The sequence below is a fragment of the Panthera uncia genome, assembly GCF_023721935.1.
Source record: "Panthera uncia isolate 11264 chromosome B2 unlocalized genomic scaffold, Puncia_PCG_1.0 HiC_scaffold_24, whole genome shotgun sequence".
Taxonomy (NCBI): Eukaryota; Metazoa; Chordata; class Mammalia; order Carnivora; family Felidae; genus Panthera; species Panthera uncia.
The window spans coordinates 103,001,873-103,023,464 of record NW_026057580.1 but is presented as its reverse complement, the minus strand read 5'-3'; the positions used below and the strand labels follow the sequence as shown (position 1 = coordinate 103,023,464).

The window sequence follows — 21,592 nt, the reverse complement described above, 5'->3', positions numbered from 1 at the left end:
TACTTGAATTAAAATTTCATGTTGCATCTTACTTAGTTTAGATAAATTGATTTAGTCATCAGCTAAAATAAATGCACAAGCCATGTAAGCAAAAGGTTGGTTCTGATAGGATAATGTAAAGGAAAAGTTTGTGAGATAAAGTAGGCATCACCTATGGTTATTTTTCTCTTTGATAATGTCTAATCATGAATCTGACTTTCTGGACAATCTCATTTTTATTTAAGGAAATTTTTTTTTAAGTTTATTTATTTATTCTGAGAGAGAAAGGAGCATGCAGGAGGAGCAGAGAGAGAGGGAGAGAGAGAATCTCAAGCAGGCTCCACACTGTCAGCACAGAGTGAACGAACTGAGAGATCATGACCTGAGCCCAAAGTCAGAGCTGGATGCTTAACTGACTGAGCCACCCAGCTGCCCTGTGGACAATCTCATTTTTATAAGTGTTCTATTAATTGAACCAGTGGATAGTCTTTACTGTTCATGGTGGTTAAAATTTGGTCTATAGGCTTTTCTCCAAATATATTAATTTCTTCAAAAATTGCCAGATATTGGGGTGCCTGGGTGGCACAGTGGGTTAAGCATCCGACTTCAGCTCAGGTCTTGATCTCAAGGTCTGTGGATTAGAGTCCTACAGGCTGACAGCTCAGAGCCTGGAACCTGTTTCAGATTCTGTGTCTCCCTCTCTGTCTGCCCCTCTCCTGCTTGTGCTCTGTCTCTCTCTCAACAATAAATAAACTTAAAAAAATATTTTTTAATTGCCAGATATTGTGCTAGGTAGACCTCATTTCTGTACTTCTGCAGAGTAGTTTTAGAAATGATAAGGTTATATTCTTGGACATTTGAGAATCTCAAATTTAGCTGCAAATTTAGCAGTGTTGATATTCATTTGAGAAAGCTTTCTTAGAGACTACTGGAAGAATAGGAAAATTTATTTTTGTCTCACATTTAATCAACTAAGGACTTTTTAAATGTTTATTAATTTTTTTAAATATTTATTTTTGAGCGAGAAATAGAACACAAGTGGGGCGGGGCAGAGAGAGAGAGGGAGACACAGAATCTGAAGCAGGCTCCAGGCTCCGAGCTGTCAGCACAGAGACTAATGTGGGGTTCAAACCCATGAACTGTGAGATCATGACCTGAGCTGAAGTCGGACGCTTAACCTACTGAGCCACCCAGGTGCCCCTGTTTGTTTATTTTTGAGAGAGAGAGTGCAAGCGGGGGAAGGGCAGAGAGAGAGGGAGGGACAGAGGATCCAAACTGGACTGTGTGCTGATAGCATTATGAGTCTGATGCAGAGCTTGAGCTCACAAACCGTGAGATCACCATCTGAGCCAAAGTCGGATGCTCAACCAGTTGAGCCACACAGGCGCCCCTGATATTATTTTCAGTAAACACATTGTTTCTTTGATAATCAAGAATTTTTCAGGTCATTTTTAATATGGCCTTGGATTGACTTTTACATTTGTTAGAAAATGCCAATTCATTGGATGCTAAGGAATTTTATCTGACTAGAAGTACTCATAACACAGAACCTTCAATGAAGGCCTGGAGTGAATTCTACGAGGTTTGGGATTTTGAATCATGGCCCTCAAAACAAAAAGTAGGGGGAGGCACCTATGTATAAGTAACAACTTGATTTAGAATTTGTTTTTTAGTAGGAGGACATGAAGAAAGATGTGGAGGGGGTCAGTTAAGGAAAAGACATAGAGGCTTGACACCCAACTCCTCTAGAGCCACTGTTTACTGCCAGCGCCTGGCCCCAGCTCTACTCTTCTAACATCGTTTCCCAGACTAGGTATCACCGTAGGGCACTTACAGCTTCAGGGTAGGAGCCATCACACAGTTCTGGTCAGGAAGAGTTGAGGACCAAGGAATGTGAGAGTGCTGGCAAAAACCTGGCAGTATGCGTTCCTTCAAAGATTGATTATCTGCTATGTGCCAGACATGGCTCTGGGTGCTGGGGATCGGTCAGTAAATAACAGAGCCATGGTCTCTGGGCATGGAGCTTTTATCAAGATGAAATATTTACAGTGGATATATTATATATATTATATATATAGTGGATATGGAATCACTATTTAGGTCATGGAATTTTTTGTCTTTTGGGCCTCAGATGCTCAGTCTTGAGTTAGTTCATAGCTATATTTCTTCATAACAAATTACTCCAAAACTTAGTCCCTTGAAACAACAAACTTTTATCTCACAGTTTCTTTGGTTAGGCTGTGGGCATGGCTTAGCTGGGTGCTTGTGCTTCAGAGTCTTTCCCAGGCTGTAATCAAGGTAGCAGTCATGGCTGCAATCAGCTCAAGACTCAACTGAGGAAGGATTGGCTTCCAGGCTCCCTTACATGGTGATGGCAGGATTCAGCTCCTCACTGGCTATTGGCCTGGGGTCCCCCTCAGTTCTTTGCCATGTGAGCCTCTGCACAGGACAGCTTAGAGCTGCCAGCAAGAGGCTGTGAGCAAGATGGAAGTCACAGTCAAATCTCAGAGGTGACATTCCATAATTTTTGCTTATTCTGTCTATTAACAAGCTCATATTCAAGGGAAGGTAATTACACAAGGGTAGGGATACCAGGGGGCATCTTAGAGGCTATATGTTGATACAAGACTCTTCTTTTGTAGAGTGTATTATTTGTTTTTTCCTTAGCCTTCATCTTCTTTCTCCACTTATATTCTGTGTCTTATCCTCCAAAGATATTCTAATATATTTAATATGTGTTTTTTGATGTGTATATATCCCTGACAAAAGAGTGTTTTATATAGTATATATATTTTGAATTTACAAAATGCTATTGTGATCTAAATCTTGTTCTGTGTCTGGGTTTTATTTCACCCAACCCTGTATTTCAATGATCTATGCATGTTGCTATTTTTAAATTTTGCCAATTGCTTCCTCTTCTACATGGTATTCCATAGTATGCATCCACCACATTTTCTTACCCATTTCTCTAGCAGGGAATAGGTTGATTGAGGTTGATTGCCTCCAACTCCTTGACTTCTCAAATAATTCTGTCATTAACATCCTAAAACAAGTCTCTGGATCTGTGGGTGAGACTTCCTCTGGAATATTTAGAGAAGAGTGGGATTTCTGGGTCATAGTATATTTGCATATGTAATTTCTCTAAGTACTGCCAGATTGCTCTCCAAAATGACTATACCAGTTTATGTCTACACATTATATGTGAGGGTTTCTTTTTTCCCAAATCCTTGCCAGTACTTAGTATTATTAGATTTACCATTTTGTTTTTAATCTGGTGAATGTAAAAGGGGTCTCTGATTACTTTCATTTGCATTCATCTGTTAATAGTATCTGTACTTGTAGCCATTTGGATTTTCCCTTCCATGAATTGTCCTTTATTCTCTTTACTTTTTTCGTATGAAGTCCTTTTGTCTGTTAGAATGAGGAATTATCAGAATGGATTTTCTTTTGTTGAGAGCAAGAGAAAGAGACAGGGAGAGAGAGCATGCATGGAGGAGGAGGAGGGGCAGAGGGAAAGGGGGAGAGAATCTTAAGCAGGCACCAGCCACTTCCAGTACAGAGTCCAACACAGGGCTTGGATCATGACCTGAGCCAAAATCAGTCAACATTAACTGACTTGAGCCACCCAGTTGCCCCAAGGATGGATTTTCTGATCTTAAATTACCTTTGCTTTCCTGCAATAAATCTTTTTTTTTTAAGGTTTATTTACTTAAGTAATCTCTACACCCAACATGGGGCTCAAACTCACGACCCCAAGGTCAAGAGTTACATGCTCTTCCAGTTGAGCCAGCCAGGTGCCCCCTGGGATAATTCTTGATCAGAGATAGTGTGTGTTTTGAAACATTGTTAGCTCTTATTTTTGTTCATAAGCAAAATGGGCTTTATCTTGTTCTTATTCAATTTTGAAATCGAGGTGAGCCCAGCCTCCTAAAAGAGTTGGTCAGTTTTTCCGTTGTTTTCTCAGTCAACTTTTATGTGATTAGAATCACCTTCTATTTAGAAGGTAGTTGTAAACCCCACCTATAAAAAATCCTCTGGGTCTGAAGCTTTTTAAAGGTAGAAGTCTTTCATTAAAACTTCATTTTCGGGGCGCCTGGGTGGCTCAGTCGGTTAAGCGTCCGACTTCGGCTCAGGTCATGATCTCACGGTTTGTGAGTTTGAGCCCTGTGTCGGGCTCTGTGCTGTCAGCTCGGAGCCTGGAGCCTGCTTCGGATTCTGTGTCTTCTCTCTCTGCTCCTCCCCTACTTGTGTTCTGTCATTGTCTGTCTCTCAAAAAATAAATAAATAAATAAATAAATAAATAAATGTAAAAAAAATTTTTTTAACTTCGTTTTCTAGTAAATAAGAGAAGAAACATTTTTAAAGGAGAAAAAAATTATTTTCTTTCAAGACTGTCTAGTTATTTCCTCTTTTTCATTTTGTATTTTATTTATTTGCATGTTCTTTTTTCTTTTCCTTTAATCAGCCTTGCCAAGATTTGCTTCTCAATTTTTTAATGACTCATATTTTGCTTTTTTAAAAATCTTTTCCAGTGTTTTGGGGTTTTCTTCCTCTCCTTTCCTCTCCTCTCCCCTCCCCTCCCCTCCCCTCCCCTGTCCCCCCCTCTTCTACTCTCCTCTCCTCTTTGTTTTTATTTAAATTTGGCCCTTTATCTTCTCCCTCCGTGTACTTTTTGGTCTGCTCTGTTAGTCTTTATCTAGCTTCTTGAATTGATGGCTTAGCCCAATTATGTTTACTTTCTTGGGGGGGGGGGGCAGTGTGCTGAGTCTCTGCTGTCTTATTCAACCACCCTCATCATTTCCTGATGTCCCAGTTGTGTGCTGTCCCAATCCTGCCAGTAGGGATTCTGAGCCTGGAAACTGATATTCCTAAGAACTGTCTTTCTTAGTTGTTACCATCTAGCCCAAACTGAATGGAAGAGTGGCAGCAAGAGACCACTCACAGAGCTGTCCTGTTGACCTCTGTTTTTATCAGTTCCCCAGTCTATCCAGCCCTAGGTTTGCCATGATGTCTCCATCCAGCTGCTCTTCTGACCTATAGCAGTAAGTGTGGGTAGGGTCAGCAAGGATGGCCCAGGAGAATAGACCTCAGAAAGGCACAGATAGAAAAATCTAACCTGGCCCTGTTTCCCTCCAAGCTGCCTTGTACCTCCCCACACAGTGGGACCGAAATCACCATCTGGTATTTCAGTGTTTTTTCAGAATTTTGTATTCAGTTCTAGGATCCATCAACCTTCTACAAAGTAACTGCGGCTCTTCTAGAATTGGTTTTCAGGAAGGGGGCCAGTTGCTGTCTCGGCTTCTTAGTTTGCCCCCTACTTAGGAATTGAACCTGATACTGAGATTAAAGGTGTTTGGGTTTAAAGATCCTAATAAGGGTGCCTGGATGGCTCAGTCGGTTAATGTCCTACTCTTGATTTCGGCTCAGGTTATAATCTCATGGTTTGGGAGTTTGAGCCCTGCATCCGGCTCTGCACTGACAGTTTGGAGCCTGCTTGGGATTCTCTTCTCCTTCTCTCTCTGTCCCGCCTTCTCTCTCTCTCTCTCTCTCGCTCTCTCTCGCTCTCTCTCTCGCTCTCTCTCTCACTCTCTCTCTCTCTCTCTCACACACACACACACACACACACACACACACAAAGTCTAGTGGCACCTGGGTGGCTCACTTAACCAACCAACTTCAGCTTAGGTCATGATCTCGTGGTTCATGAGTTTGAGCCCCGCATTGGGCTCTGGGCTGACAGCTGGAGCCTGGAACCTGCTTCGGATTCTGTGTGTCCCTCTCTCTGTGCCCTTTCCCTACTTGTGTTCTGTCTCTCCTCTCTCTCTCTCTCAAAAATAAATAAACATTTAAAAAAACTTAAAATAAAGTCTATAAAAAGGTAAAGATTCTAATAAATAATACATGAGATGTATTAAGCCTAACTGGGTGGAGGCGCAGCAGCTGCGCCTTTATTTATTTATTTAACTTTTTTTTTTTTTTTTTTGAGAGTGTGCACAGGCGCATGGGGGATGGGCAGAGAGGAGGGAGACCGAGGATCCCACGCAGGCTCCGTACTGAGAGCAGAAAGCCCTGTGTGCGGCTCGAACTCACGAACTGTGAGATCATGACCTGAGCCGAAGTCAGATGCTTAACTGACTGAGCACCTGGGTGCCCCCGCAGTTGTGCCTTTTGCTGGTTAGAGAATGCGAACTGCCAAAGACTGGCCGAGAATGGAAGCCTGAGGCTCTTGGTGTGATTTTGACAACCCTGCGTCTCCACTGAGGTGATCCCATCTCCCTGTAATCTCTGTCCTAGGGAGCAAGTGTCTTCCCTTTTCTGTTCTGCTATAGACAGCAGTGCTGGTTTTTAACTTTTCTGTCCGGCAATATTTCCTGTTAATCTTGCTTTATACAGTCCTCTAATTCCGGCTGTGTGGGTTTGATTACCTTCTCTTGTCTATTTGGCAGAAAATCTTTCTAGTCCTGTGTGTAATGTAGTGTTTGTTAGATATTCCTGGTTGGTCTGCCATCATTCTCCTTGCTCTGCACACTAGCTAAACAGTCTGCAGTAAATTAAACTCAAGAATTTTGCTTGGCATTCTTTTTCACAAAACCTCATCCCTGAGTAGAGAATTTAAATAATAACATAAGAGCCATAGTAGTCTCTATCAGACTTAAGCTCTGTTGCGCCACTTGACCCATAGATGGGGTGGGGAAGGGAGGGGTCAAAACCACAATTTTAGGAAAGCCTCTGGCTAGATTAGGCTAGCTAGAGAGGGCCCCGCATTGAAGTCATCTCTGTTCATCTGTGAGACACAGCTGTTTGAGTAGCCCACTGACAAAAGGAGTCAGAAAAAAATCATCTCGTTTCCTTCACGCATCTGTCTCTTCTCAGCTTTCCTGTATTTTCTAGTTCCACAGCCTTGGAACTTCATTCATTTGAACTCAGAGCAGTTCTTTCACCGTGCGTTTCAAATTTCTTTTTATTTTGAGAGCCACTACCCTAACTTACTTTGAACTACACCATGCTATGTGCAGTTAGTAACAGCAATTATTGTCAACATCAACGAAGCTGACATTTACCGAGCGCCTACTTCTGATGCTTTATAGCCACATCCATATATCCATATCCTACTAATACAGAGACTGTGATAGAGATAGTTTTAGGGAAGATGCAGGGAAGGTTGACATCCTATTATTTGCCAAATAGTATGCCAGATACTTTAAATAGTCATTTATTCCTTATAGTGCATGTCTTGGGAAGTAGTACTATCTCAGTTTTACATATTGAAAAACTGAAGCTTAGAAACGTTAAAGGATTTGACCAAGGTGTCAGAATTAGAATTCTAACCAAGATTGTTCTAACTTCAAAACACATGTCTTCAAACCACCTTCCAAAACTGTCTGACATTGTGCATTTGCTCTGTACTTGTTCAGTAACACTTGCGTGTCATGCACTGAGGATAGTCTCACATCTTTCAGATATAAATCCTGCTCTCCAAGTAAAGATAAGACATATATCAGTAACTGTAATTCAGAGTAGGCACATGTCTTGCTATGAAAGGTCCCAGTAAAGTGCCAGGGGGCATTTGAAGGCAGAGAGTTTATTTCAAACTGAGAAGTTCAGAGGGCAGACAGACTGGGAGAACTGCCCTCTGAGCGGGGCTTTGACACATCAGGGTTCGTTTCCCCATGGGAACCTAGAAACTTCTTTGAAGGAGTGGAAATGGCACGAGCAAATACAGAGATGGACAGCGCAGTGTGCGTGATTGTGAGCATGTTGACGGAGCCCTGGAAAGTATACTTGAAAGAAACTCTGTGTTGCAACTTATTTTTCAGAGACCTGTGAAAATGTTTCTTTTCTTTTCTTTTTTTTAGCTTACAATTGAGCATGAGTCTTCTCATGATTAGTGAGAATGTAAAACTGGCTCGTGAATATGCATTGCTGGGGAACTATGACTCTGCCATGGTCTATTACCAGGGAGTTCTTGACCAGATGAACAAGTATCTGTATTCAGTCAAAGATACCTATCTGCAGCAGAAATGGCAACAGGTGAGAATCTTGGCTGCTATATGTTTTAATGGTGTAAGTACTCAGAAGAGAAGACGTGGAGGTTGTCAGGGCTTTTTGCAGTTGTACATGAAGAGTGATTTGTTACATGGATTTGTATACAATGTTACTTGAATTTTTTTTTTATATTAGTACTAGTCTATATTCACCATCATCGGTATTATGAGTTCTCAGTTATACTTGTTGGAATCTAATAGGTGAAAGAAATAATTTTGACCTTTTTTTCTAAATCACATTTTTTACCTTTTACCTGGTAAAATTAGAATGGACTTTCTTAAGCCATTGTTGAAACTGCAGATGGCACCCGGATCTCATGGGTACCGTACTTTCTGTAACCGTACCGTGCTGTTAGGAAGCAGACTATGTTTGAATCCCATTTGAGGAATGTTAGTCACTGAGGACCAATAGAAATTTACAGGTGGAAAGTGTAGAAGTTATAAGTCCACTTGAAGGTGGCATTTCTAATAAGGTTCAACTTTATCACAGAGGAAAAAAATATGACAGAATTTGATAGTCTTTTTGAGCTGGTCTTCTCGGTTGAATATTTCCCTCAGATTCTACTAAACTGCTTCTTTGATAGTATTCCATACTTGTCCTTAATTTCTTTAAGAGAGAGAAGTATCCTACCTCTTTGAACTTAAACCTTTTCCCCTAAATCTGTCTGCATGTCCCTTACATTACCAGAAGAGGGAAATAGTTTATTTCATAGAGTCTTAAGTTTGTCACTGAAAGATTTTTGTTCTGTAGGCTGGAGACTTTTATTTTAAAAGTCTAAGCCTTTTTTTTGTAAAGATACTAAATCATTTAGCTTTGTTTTTTAAAAGACTTTTTTATTTTTATGTAATCTCTACATCCAACATGGGGCTCAAACTCACAACCCTGAAATCGCGAGTCACACGCTCTACCAACTGAGCCAGCCTGGCACCCCTCGTTTAGTTTTAAAACAAAACATTACCAACTTTATTTCAATACTTTGTGTATGTTGTTTTTAAATTGAATCAGCAATGCTTAAAACAATCTTGGTTGTGTGTGAATTGGGCCATTTTCATCTGAAGCCATATTTTTCAAACTGTGGGTCGCAGTCCATTAATGAGTTATGAAATTAGTGCATTCTCATCACCATTTTGAGAATCAGTCACATACCATGAAAACCATTGGAGAATCAACTTAGAAAAGTATTATTCAAACTTTCCAAAAAGAAAGTTATAGCTATCTTCAATTTGTTATGTAATTTGAATATGAATCATAAGTCAGGAACGTGGCTTAATTATTCAGAATATTTAATTCATTTTGTCTTGCAATTGAAAACAAAAACTTAATCGTTCTTAAAATTTTGACAGAATATTTGGGTGTGATTTACAGTATAGCTGATGTCAAAATGGAGGTTTCTAACATCTGTAATAAATGGCCCTAGTTTAATCTTGGCAGTGAATTATCAGTTACAGATATTTAAAGAGTCATGTTCTCCTTTGAAACCAGGTTTGGCAGGAAATAAATGTGGAAGCTAAGCATGTTAAAGATATCATGAAGACACTGGAGAGCTTTAAACTAGACCACACTCCACTGAAAGCTGCCCAACACGAGCTTCCAGCATCCGAGGGGGAGGTCTGGTCCCTGCCTGTACCTGTTGAACGAAGGTAAGTAGACACCTTTTAAGAAACAAATTAGCATAGGAAACGGACAACATTGGTCACATCTAGGAGGACTAGGTGGCAGGGAGACAGGAACAGGAGAGCATTTTATACTGAATGCCTTTTATAGCGCTTATACTACGGGTCATCTAACTATGACCTATATGACCTATATCAATAAATTGAACTTAGGTGGAAATAAGCCAAAAATATGCTTTTGTGAATGAGCTTATAATAGTGGAGACATTATCTGAGGGAAGGAGCATGGGTCTGGGAACTGAAATATCTGGGCTCTCATTCTGTCTTTTCCACTTTCTGTAGTTTTGGGAAAAGCATGTAACCTTTTCTTGTCCTCTAATTTTTCTTATGTAAAGTGAGGAAGTTAGATTAAAACAGTGGTTCTCAAACAGGCTATCACAGAATACTTCTATTCATCAGAATTGCTAAAATGAGAAATGGGCTTTTTAAAAAAAATAGTTTAATAAATTTTTTAAAGTTTATTTATTTATTTTGAGAGAGGCGGAGGGGGGAGAAAATCCCAAGCAAGCTCCACACTGTCAGTGCAGAGCCTGACTCAGGGCTTGAGCTCGTGAACCGTGAGATCATGATCTGAGCCAAAATCAAGAGTCAGATGCTTCACCAACTGAGCCATCCCGAAAAATGAGTTTTTTTTTTTTTAAGATTAATTTTGAGAGAGAGTGCAAGCGGGGAGGGGCAGAGAGAGAAGGGACAGAAGATCCAAAGGGGGCTCCGTGCTGACAACAGTGAGCCCAATGCGGGGCTCGAACTCACAAACCATGAGATCGTGACCTGAGCCGAAGTTGGACACTCAATCTACTGAGCCACCCAGGTGCCCCAAAATGGGCTTTTTGATTCACAGAAAGTAAATAAATAAAATGTTCTCTATTTTAGGTTTCTCTTTGACATTTTCCCCCCAGGTTCTGATTACCTGTAGCTGGCCAATATCACTTTAGTGGTGATATTTCCGGAATGCTCTACACAGCCAGTTGTGCTTAGTTTCACTGCACATTTTTTAACTGACAAGTGTCAAATGGATATGACTTGTCTGTGTCACTGACATAATAGATTTCCTAGTTTGTATTGTGGGTTTAAATTTGCAAATATAGCATTCTGTAAAGAACACCGACTTGTAGATTCTTTGCCTCCTAATCAGTTTGAGAACCTTGCACTAAGACATTGCTCAGATGTTTTTCAGTTTCATGTTGTCATTGTAACTCTCAATTCTTGATTGTATTCTACAATAGGTGTTAGATATTGAGTGCTCACGTGTCCTAACCACTATTAGAGACTACACATGTTATTTCATTTATTCACGTTAGCCTTTCAAATAAGCCATGTTCTTTTTTTTTGTATTTTAGATAAGATAGCTTGAAGTACAGTGCAGTTAGATAACTTTTTCCCATTATCACAAAGCTAATAATTGGTGGAGCTAGAGTTTGAACCCGAATATATTTGATTACAAAGCTGGAATTCTCTGCCATACCACTTATTCTCAAAGTCTGGTATACCTAAGATCTATTGGGAAACTCATTAAAATGTAGATGCTGGGTGTTCACTCCTGAGAGTCTGATAAAATTCGGGCATACCTAGGAGATAGTTGTGGGTTCAACAAAGTCACATAAATATTTTGGTTTCCCAGTGCATATAAAAGTTATGTTTATACTATACTATAATCTGTTAAGTGTGCAATAGCATTATGTCTTAAAAAAAAATGTACATACCTTAATTGAAAAATACATTATTGCTCTGGTGCCTGGGTGGCTCAGTTGGTTAAGCATCTGACTCTTGGTTTTGGCTTAGGTCATGAACTTGCAGTTTGTGAGTTCAAGCCCCGCATGGGGCTCTGCAGAGCCTGCTTGGGATTCTCTCTCTCTCTCTCTCTCTCTCTCTCTCTCTCTCTCTCTCTTCCTGTGTGTCTCTCTCTCTGCCCATTCCACATGCTCTCCCTCTCTAAATAAATAAATGCACTTAAAAAAATAAAATAAAAATATTCTGTTGCTAAAAAATGGTAACTGTCATCTGAGCTTTCAACAAGTTATAATCTCCGATCACAGATCGTCATAACAAATCTAATAATAATGAGAAAGTTTAAAACATTACAAGAATCACCAAAATGTGACACAGAGACACAAAATGAGCAAATGCTATAGGAAAAATGGCACCAACGGACTTGATAGGTTGCCACAAACCGCAGTTTGTAAAAACACATCCAACATCTGTGAAGCACAATGAAGTGAAGCACAAAAAACAAAGGAGGCCTGTGGATGGGAGGTGGAGCTTCGGAGTCTGCCAGGGATTCTCATACTAGTGGTCCACGGGTCACACTTTGAGAAGCACATGCCACAATGCTCCCTTTCCACTTTATGATCAGCTAATGGGTACCGCCACTTTAGTTTTCCTCAGCTCCAGGGAAAAGTACTAATATTCTGTTATTAACTCATAACTTTTTAATTTTTTTTTAACGTTTATTTATTTTTGAGACAGAGAGAGACAGAGCATGAACGGGGGAGGGGCAGAGAGAGAGGGAGACACAGAATCCGAAACAGGCTCCAGGCTCTGAGCCGTCAGCACAGTGCCCGACGCGGGGCTCGAACTCACGGACCGCGAGATCATGACCTGAGCCGAAGTCAGCCGCTTAACCGACTGAGCCACCCAGACGCCCCAACTCATAACTTTTTAATATTTACCAAATTTTTCCTTTGCTCATAAGCACTTATTTGTACTATTTTTTCTGTTATATTTTGGTTTTAAAGGGTTATGTATAATCTACATAGTTAACCATGTTCTTATTGGTTGTTTTCCCCTTTTTGTTATTATAAAGTCAATATTTGTGGGTGAATCTTTTTCTACATTTATGATTACCTTTTTCTTAATTTCAGTAGAACAAATCATAGCTGAGTCAAGTTGCATTTTTATTTTTTCTTGCCTAGAAATATGTTTTACTTCTATTTACTTTCTTTTTTCTTTCCTCTTTCTGGAGAATCATCATTTGGCCCATGTATTATTAGTCTGTTCTTGTTGCCATAACAAATTACCCCAGACTGGATGACTTAACAGAAATTTATTTCTTTATTTTTCACAGTTCTGGAGGCTAAAAAATCCAAGATCAAAGTGCTAGCTAGTTTGGTTCCTGGTGAAGACTCTTCCTAAGCAGACAGCTGCTTTTTCTCTGTGCTTACATGGCAGAGGGAATGAGCAAACTCTCTATGTCTCTTAGAAGGACACAGTCCTCACATCAAGGCTTTATTTAACTTTTTTTTTTTTTTTAAGTAGGCTTCACGCCCAGTGTGGGGCTTGAACTCACAACCCTGAGATCAAGAGTCACATGCTTTACTGAATGAGCCAGCCAGGCACCCCCAACTGTAATTAATCCCGTACCCTAAATGGTTTCATTGGGAGTGAGGGATTTAACATAATGAACTGGGGGAGGGCACAAACATTCAGTCCATAACAGCCCTGTAACTCATCTCTCAGTCATTGGTAAGAACTTTCCAATGAATACATGTGCCCAGTGAAAATTTAGTTGATTTCAATGTTTTATTTTTTTTCTTTAATTTTGAGAGAGAGCATGAGTTGGGGAGAGGGACAGAGAGAGAGAGAGAAAGAAGCAGGCTTCATGCGCGGTACGGAGCCCAATATAGGGCTTGATCCCACAACCCTGGGATCACGAGCTGAGCCAAAATCAAGAGTCGGACTCTCAACCAGCTGAGCAACTCAGACACACCCCTCTTTATTTATTTATTTTTAATTTTTTTAAATTTTTTCTTTTAATGTTTATTTCTGAGACAGAGCATGAATGGGGGAAGGGTAGAGAGAGAGGGAGATACAGAATCCGAAGCAGGCTCCAGGCTCTGAGCTGTCAGCACAGAGCCCGACATGGGGCTCGAACCCACCAGCCGTGAGATCATGACCCGAGCCGAAGTCAGACGCTCAACCGACTGAGCCACCCAGGCGCCCCATATTTTTAATTTTTTTTAATGTTTATTTTATTTTTGAGAGAGAGAGACAGAACATGAGCAGGGGAGGGGCAGAGAGAGAGAGGGAGACACAGAATCTGAAGCAGTAGAACAAATCATAGCAGGCTGAATCTGAAGCAGGCTCCAGGCTCTGAGCTGTCAGCACAGAGCCTGACGCGGGGCTCGAACTCATGAAGCGTGAGATCATGATCTGAGCCGAAGTCAGATGCTTAACTGACTGAGCCACCCAGACGCCCCACCCCCCCTTTTTAAAGTAGGCTTCACCCCCAGCATGGAGCCCAACATGGGGCCTAAACTCATGACCCTGAGATCAAGACCTGAGTTGAGATCAAGAATTGGATACTTAAAACCAACTGAACCACCCAGGCGCCCCAAGTTGATTTCAAATTTAATGAATTATCTGAAGCAGAGGCAGGAGGATTCTCTCTTGGAAGTAGTGGGAAGTTGAATTAGGTAAGCCTCTTCATCTAGAAAATTCTATAACGATGAGCCCTAGTTTTCCTTCTGATTGCTTCTTGCTTTCTTCATTATCCTTTCCTGTCCCTGATTTTCAATGCCTTGGGTGGATTACTATTAACTGTAAATTTCTCTTCTTTGACGTTATTTGCTGCATCTTTGTTTCTTCCTGTAGTTTATTTTACTTGCTCCCTCAACTGACTATCCTTCAAACCTATTTTTTGTTAGCCTTCATTTGTACTTATGCTTAAGAGAGCTTGTTCTTTCTTGAACTCTGTTGGTGATTCTTGTCATCAGCTAGATTTTAGTCCATTTAAGAACAGATTCAGTTGATCCAGTTTTCTCTTCTATGGTTGTACGCAGAAATGTTGGCACAAGGAGGTTCACTGAGTCTTTTAGAGCAAAGATTAGGAATAGCTTCAAAGCTATAAATGCGATTTTTTTTTAAAAATATTTTTTAAAAGCCAGTTAATAGAGCCGCCTGGGTGGCTCAGTTGGTTGAGCATCCAGCTCTTGATTTTGGCTCAGGTCGTGATCCCATGGTTGTGGGATTGAGCTCCGTGTGGCGCCTGCATAAGATTTTCTCTCTCCTTCTACCCCTCTCCCTAACTCATGCACTCTTTCTTTCTAAAAAATAAAAAATAGGGGCACCTGGGTGGCTCAGTTGGTTAAGTGTCTGGCTCTTGATTTGGGCTCAGGTCACGATCTCACAGTTCGTGGGATTAAGCCCAGCATCGGTCTCTGCGCTGACAGCATGGGGCCTGCTTGGGATTCTCTGTCTCCCACTCTCTGTGCCTTTCCTTACTCAGTCTCTCTCTCTCTCTCTCTGTCTCTGTCTCTGTCTCTCTCTCTCTCTGTCTCTCTCCCTCCCTCCCTCCCTCCAAATAAATACACTTTAAAAAATAAAATATAATTTAAAACCTTTTAAAGCTAGCTGGTATCCCTCAAATATCTTCTTATCTCACAATAAAACCCAAAGTCTTCATCATATCCTTCAATAGCACATGAGTCTTGTTTCCCTACCTCTAGGACCTCAGTTCTTACAAGTGTCTTCCTCTGCGAGCAGGTCACACACACAGATGCTTCAGTTCTTTGCACTTGCCTTTTCTTCAGCTCAGATGTTTATGACTTGTTCTTCATTTCCTTCGGGTCTTGACTTAAATGTCACCTCAGGAAGGTCTCTGAGCAGATCTCCTACCTGAAATTCCACCGCCCCCCAATCATAGCCCCTACCCTTCTTTATTTTTCTTGATAGCACTTAGCATCATCTGACGTACTGTTCATATCTTCATTGATGCCCCTTCTCCACACACACATACACATGTATGTAAGTCTATAAGAGTAAAGGTTTTATTAAACTTATATAAATGCTTTATCCCTAATGCATAGAGTAGTGCCTATCAATAGTAATAGTTCAGTAAATTGTATTTTGGATGAAAGAATAGCTAGCAGTAAGAAGTGGATAAAATGTGGTACACTTTATACGTAATTGCCATCTAGTCATTAAAAGCCATTTATGAGGTGATGATACAGGAAATGCCTTATGATATGAGGAGAGAAAATATGAGTGCATGTGTGTACATTGGTTCCTATTTTGTTTAAATAAAAGGCAACTATAAGAAGGTAAACTAATATGTTAAGTGGCTAACTTTGAATAATGGGGTTACAGGTGACCTTTATTCTTTATAGTTGATTATATCTCAGTTTTCTGTTTTATGTTATTTTTCTAGTAAGGGAGAAATAAATATATGTTTTAAAGAAATATCTCCACTTGGCCATCCAGGTGTCTAAATCCAAAATTGAACCCCCGTCATTCCTTCCACGTTGGTTTGGCTTTTTTATCCTGTCAAATCCTCATTCTCAATTTTCCATGGCTAGGAGTATCCAAGTACATCTCTTGGACTCTTCTTGCTTACTGCCTTAAGCTAGGCCCTCGCCTCACGCCTCAATAACACTTGTAACCTGCCCATATCTCCCTGCTTTCTGTTTCCTTTATCAGTGTATCTTATACAGCACTAGACTTGTCGTTCTAAAACCTTATCAGCAGCATTTAGCTAAGAGCCAAGCCTCTTGAACTGGTATTCAGATTTCCTACTTACTGAACCGCCTTCTCTGTTCTCATCTCTGAATGCTCACCATTGTTTTTATGGTTAGTGTCTTTAGAATCCTTTACCTAGATTATGCCCATTTAAAAAAATTTTTTTTTAATGTTTTATTTATTTTTGAGACAGAGAGAGACAGAGCATGAGTAGGGCAGGGGTAGAGAGAGAGGGAGACATAGAATCCGAAACAGGCTCCAGGCTCTGAGCTGTCAGCACAGAGCCCGATGTGGGACTCAAACTCACAAACCGCAAGATCATGACCTGAGCCGAAGTCTGACGCTTTACTGTCTGAGCCACCCAGGCACCCCGCTTATGCTCATTTTGATATCTTTCCTTTTCTACACTGATTTTCTTATCTGCAGTTATATCCTTGTGTTTAGTTCATCTCCTGTGTTTCCAGGCCCAGTTTATTTTCGGGCTTCTTGAGGTCATTGATAGCACTAGATCTCTTTTACACTTTCTGGTATGCTTGCCTAGCTTTACGCATCTCTTACCTATACTTGAGGTATTTGAGGATCGGCCTCTCTTACCTTTTCTATTGCTCATTTTAATGGCCCCAACCAAGTGTAGGACCCTGAGAAATATTTGAGAGGTATGAATCCTGCCTCAGAAATAAAGGTGACATAAGGCAACGTATGTGAATGTAAAACACTATGCATCAGTTCTCGTAACTGTCCGTAGCAAAATGGTGAAATTTTATTAATTAAAATTTAAGAACTATGATATATTCTAAATAAAATAGTGTCAACATAGGGCACACAGGTGGGTGGCTTGGTTGGTTAAGTGTCCAACTCTTGATTTCGGCTCAGGTCATGATCTCACAGTTTGTGGGATGGAGCCCTCTATCAGAGCACTGTCAGTGCAGAGCCTGTTTGGGATTCTGTCTGTCTGTCTGTCTCTCTCTCTCTCTCTCTCTCTCTCTCTCTGCCCCTCCCCCAACTTGTACTTGTGCACACATGCACTTGCTCGTGCTCTATCTCTGGGAAAAAAATAGTGTCAACTTGCACATGTACCAGTGGATAAATGTGAATTCTGTACCTGCTGTGTTCGGTTCTTTTTATAAAACTCTTCATTGATTGCTGTCTTGTCAGTTTCCAAAGAATCAGACTAATTTTTCATTAGTACATCAGTACTTGATGTACACTAGTTATTTCCTCTCAAAGGAGAGGTGATCACTTCTGTTATTTTTACCATATAACCGTACTGCAGTCTGTTCTTCTCATTAAATCTGTGCCAGATTTATACGTTAAATCTTAGATTTCAGTGACTTAAATTTATTCAGTCCTGTCTTGTATTCCGTTATTGCCTTGGTTTCGTTAGTTCATAAACTTTAACTTACACATGATAATGTGTCCATGTATATTTGGACTACCTCCAGGAGTTCATTATGATTTTCATGATCTTGCATCTAATTAGGCCCTCGCCAGGACCTAGAAAACGCCAGTCTCCTCAGTACGGTGACCCTAAACCACACGGTAATCGACCAAATACAACTGCCAGAGTTCACCGTTCATCTGCACACAGTCTGCACAACGACAGAGGGAAAGCTGTTCGTTGTCGGGAAAAGAAAGAGCAAAATAAAGGAAGAGAGGAAAAGGTAACTGTTACTGATTTTCATAAATGAAATATTTATTAACTTAAAAATGAAGACACTATAAATTTTGATAATTGTTAGTGGTTGAAACCACCAGACTGTATAACAAAACCTTCGTCATATTCCACCTAGGATTTTTCCCACTCACTATTAAACAGATATTTTGGGGTATTTGTTGTATCTTTATATCTTGATATAATTTAAGACTTGCAAACAAGTTGCAAGCATGGTGTAAGGAATTTCCATATATTCTTTACCCAATTTTAGCAAATATTTTGCCCCTTTTGCTTTATCATCTACTTTCTATATACTTTTTTTTTTTTTCTGAAGCGTTACGAGTAAGTTGTAGATATCATGCCCTTTTACCCTTAAATACCTGATAGTGTATTTCCTAAGTACTTGGACGTTCTTTTCCATAAACACTATCTGTTGTCACAAGCCATATATTTTACATTGATCCATAGACCCTCATAAAATTCAGCCAGTTATCCCAGTAATGGCGTCAAGAGCTCATCTAGCCTCGTGCAGCAAGAGAGCACACGCTGCATTTGGCTGTCCTGTTTCCTTAGTCTCATTGCTGTGAAAATATTCTCGGCTTGCTCTTTTTGTTCTTGCTGTTTTGGGCCTGGCATTTTTGAAGAGTGCAGGCCAGTTGTTTTGTAGAGTGCCTCTCCGTTTGGGCTCTTCTGATGTTTCCTTGTGATTAGATTAAGGTTATACATTTTGGGCAGGAATACCATTGAAGGGAAGTTTTGTTCTTTGCAGTGTATTATGTAAAGAGGTACAGGATGTTTATTTGTCCTGTGACTTGTGGTAAATTGGAGTGCTTTGTTAGGGTGGTGTCTGCCTGGGCTTTCCACTGCGAAGTTGTTCTTTCTCCCTTTATAATAATTTGGGGGGAGATACCTTGAGACCATGTAAATATCCTATTTCTCATCACCATTTCATTTACTTGTTTTAGCATCCAGTGATCCTTGCCTAAATCAATTATTCCTATGACAGTTGAAAAATCATGGTTTTCTAATACAGCAAAACCTTGGTTTGCAAGCATAATTTGTTCTGGAAATATACTTGTAATCCAAAGCACTTGTATATATCAAAGCAAATTTCCCCATAAGAAATGATGGAAACTCAGATGATTCGTTCCAAAACCCAAAAATATTCATATAAAAATGATTACAGTACTCTCATATAATACAAAATAATAAAGAAAATACAATATATAAAGAAGAATAAATAAATTAACCTACACTTAGCTTTGAAAACCTTCGTGGCTGGTGTGAGGGAGATGAGACAGAGGAGGGTTATTGTGTAGGATGACTTTGACTATCACTAACGGAATCACTGCTGTCTGTTAGCTCAATAGAATCTTTCTGCACGGAGGCCATTGTATATGCTTGCACGGATGTTGACTACAGTACTATATTAATAAACTCTTGTCATATACTGTATTTAACATAACTGGAACTAAGGCAGGAGAAGAAAGGGTCTATATCTCAGGCAGCCTGACCTAGAAGGAAGCAAAACATTCCTAAGCTTACTCTCGTATGAAAAAGCAAAGACTGTCCACAGGTGTTATTTTTATTTTTATTTTTATTTATTTTTGGGACAGAGAGAGACAGAGCATGAACGGGGGAGGGGCAGAGAGAGAGGGAGACACAGAATCGGAAACAGGCTCCAGGCTCCGAGCCATCAGCCCAGAGCCTGACGCGGGGCTCGAACTCACGGACCACGAGATCGTGACCTGGCTGAAGTGGGACGCTTAACCGACTGCGCCACCCAGGCGCCCCTGTCCACAGGTGTTTTGAAGTGACAAAGATATACTAGTGCCAGTTGTGGGCACCTTCCAGCATTCTGAAAAATCACTGATTTCTGCCAAACACTGCGGCCTGAGACCAGGGATCCGAGCATGGGAGACTATCACCCACAATTCCGCAGAGAGAGAGAGGGAGAGAGAGAGGAACCATCGGCTCACTTGTGATCTTGTGATGTTCAGCATCACATACTACTTGTGGTGCAAGACATAACTCGTGTATCAAGTTAAAGTTTATTAGAGATGTTTGCTCATCTTGTGGCACTAGCAAAACAAGTTACTCGCAATCCAAGGGTTTACTGTAATTAGATGCTGAATGGTGGTAGTAGCTAGTGACTAAAAAGAACAGACTTCTGGGTGGCTGCGTGCCTCAGTTGGTTGCGTGTCTGATTTCCGTTCTGGTCATGATCTCGGTTTTGTGAGTTCAAGCCCCATCTTGAGCTCTGCGCTGGCCCTGCGGACCCTGCTTGGGATTCTCTCTCTGCGTTTTCCCTGCTTGCAGTCTATCTGTCTCAAAATAAATAAATAAACTTAAAAAAATAAATAGAACAAACTTCTTAGAAGAAGAGGATGATGGTAGTCAGAAAACTTCATGGAATAAAACCATTAAGCCATAAAAGGTGAATAGACTTTTATCCTATTTAAAATCTTTTATTACATATTCATTTTAGAAAATCAGAAAACAGAATAAGTAAAAACCCCTCAAACTCACATTCCTGCTCTTCCTGAGATCTGTTAATCCCATGGAATATCCTTTTCCATATACATGACTTTTTTTTTTTTTTTTTTTTTTTTTGCCAAAAGTGGAATCATAAAGTAATCTGTTCTTTTCAGCAGTCAGTATATTCTGACAATCTTTCTATATTGAGCTGGTCTGTTCTAAATAGTAGCTGTACAAATGACTAGAGGAAAGGAAATACAAGCACAGACACGTGCTCTTTAGTGCATTTTTTTTTTAATTTTTAAAAAATGTTTATTTTTGAGAGGTGGGGGAGGGACAGAGAGAGAGGGAGACACAGAGTCCAAAGCAGGCTCCAGGCCCCAAGCTCTTAGCACAGAACCTGACTTGGGGCTTGAACCCATGGACTGTGAGTGAGCTTGTGACCTGAGCTGAAGTTGTACACTTAACCAACTGAGCCACCCAGGCGCCCCACAGTGTTTCTCTTCAGGTCTTTTGCCTGTTGTCAAAATGGGTTGTCCTTCTACCATTGGGGTTTGAGAGTTCTTTATTATTTTTTTTTTAATTTTTTTTTTTAAATTTTTTTTTAAACGTTTTATTTATTTTTGAGCCAGAGAGAGACAGAGCATGAACGGGGGGAGGGGCAGAGAGAGAGGGAGACACAGAATCGGAAGCAGGCTCCATGCTCTGAGCCATCAGCCCGGAGCCTGACGCGGGTCTCGAACTCACAGACCGCGAGATCGTGACCTGAGCTGAAGTCGGACGCTTAACCGACTGAGCCACCCAGACGCCCCGAGAGTTCTTTATTATTATTTTATTATTTTTAATTTACATCCAAATTAGCATATAATGGTTTCAGGAGTAGAATCCAGTGGTTCATCCCCTACATAGAACACCCAGTGCTCATCCTAGCAGGTGCCCTCCTTAATGCCCTTTGCCCATTTGATCCATCCCCCCACCCACACGCCCTCCAGCAACCCTGAGTTTGTTCTCTATTTTTAAGAGTCTCTTATATTTTGTCCCCTCCCCCCCGTTTTTATATTATTTTTGCTTCCCTTCCCTTATGTTCATCTGTTTTGTGTCTTAAATTCCACATATGAGTGAAGTCATATGATATTTGTCTTTCTCTGACTAATTTGGCTTAGGATAATATACTCTAATTTTATTCTTGGTGTTGCAAATGGCAGGTTTTCATTCTTTTTGATTGCTGACTAATACTCCATTGTATATATATACCACATCTTCTGTATCCATTCATCTGTCGCCGGACATTTGGGCTCTTTCCATACTT

At 40.5% G+C, this 21,592-nt stretch overlaps 1 protein-coding gene across 4 annotated transcripts in view; it reads left to right on the top strand.

Annotated features, from left to right (window-relative positions):
• Positions 1-21,592, top strand: part of KATNA1 (katanin catalytic subunit A1) — a 41,875-nt gene that overhangs the window by 4,395 nt on the left and 15,888 nt on the right. For all 4 annotated transcript variants that reach the window (XM_049653045.1, XM_049653043.1, XM_049653046.1 and 1 more), the window contains exons 2-4: positions 7,836-8,010; positions 9,508-9,665; positions 17,632-17,812. In XM_049653045.1, the coding sequence (XP_049509002.1) occupies positions 7,849-8,010; positions 9,508-9,665; positions 17,632-17,812 (501 nt within the window). In that variant the 5' untranslated portion in view covers positions 7,836-7,848. The remainder of the gene's footprint in view (positions 1-7,835; positions 8,011-9,507; positions 9,666-17,631; positions 17,813-21,592) is intronic.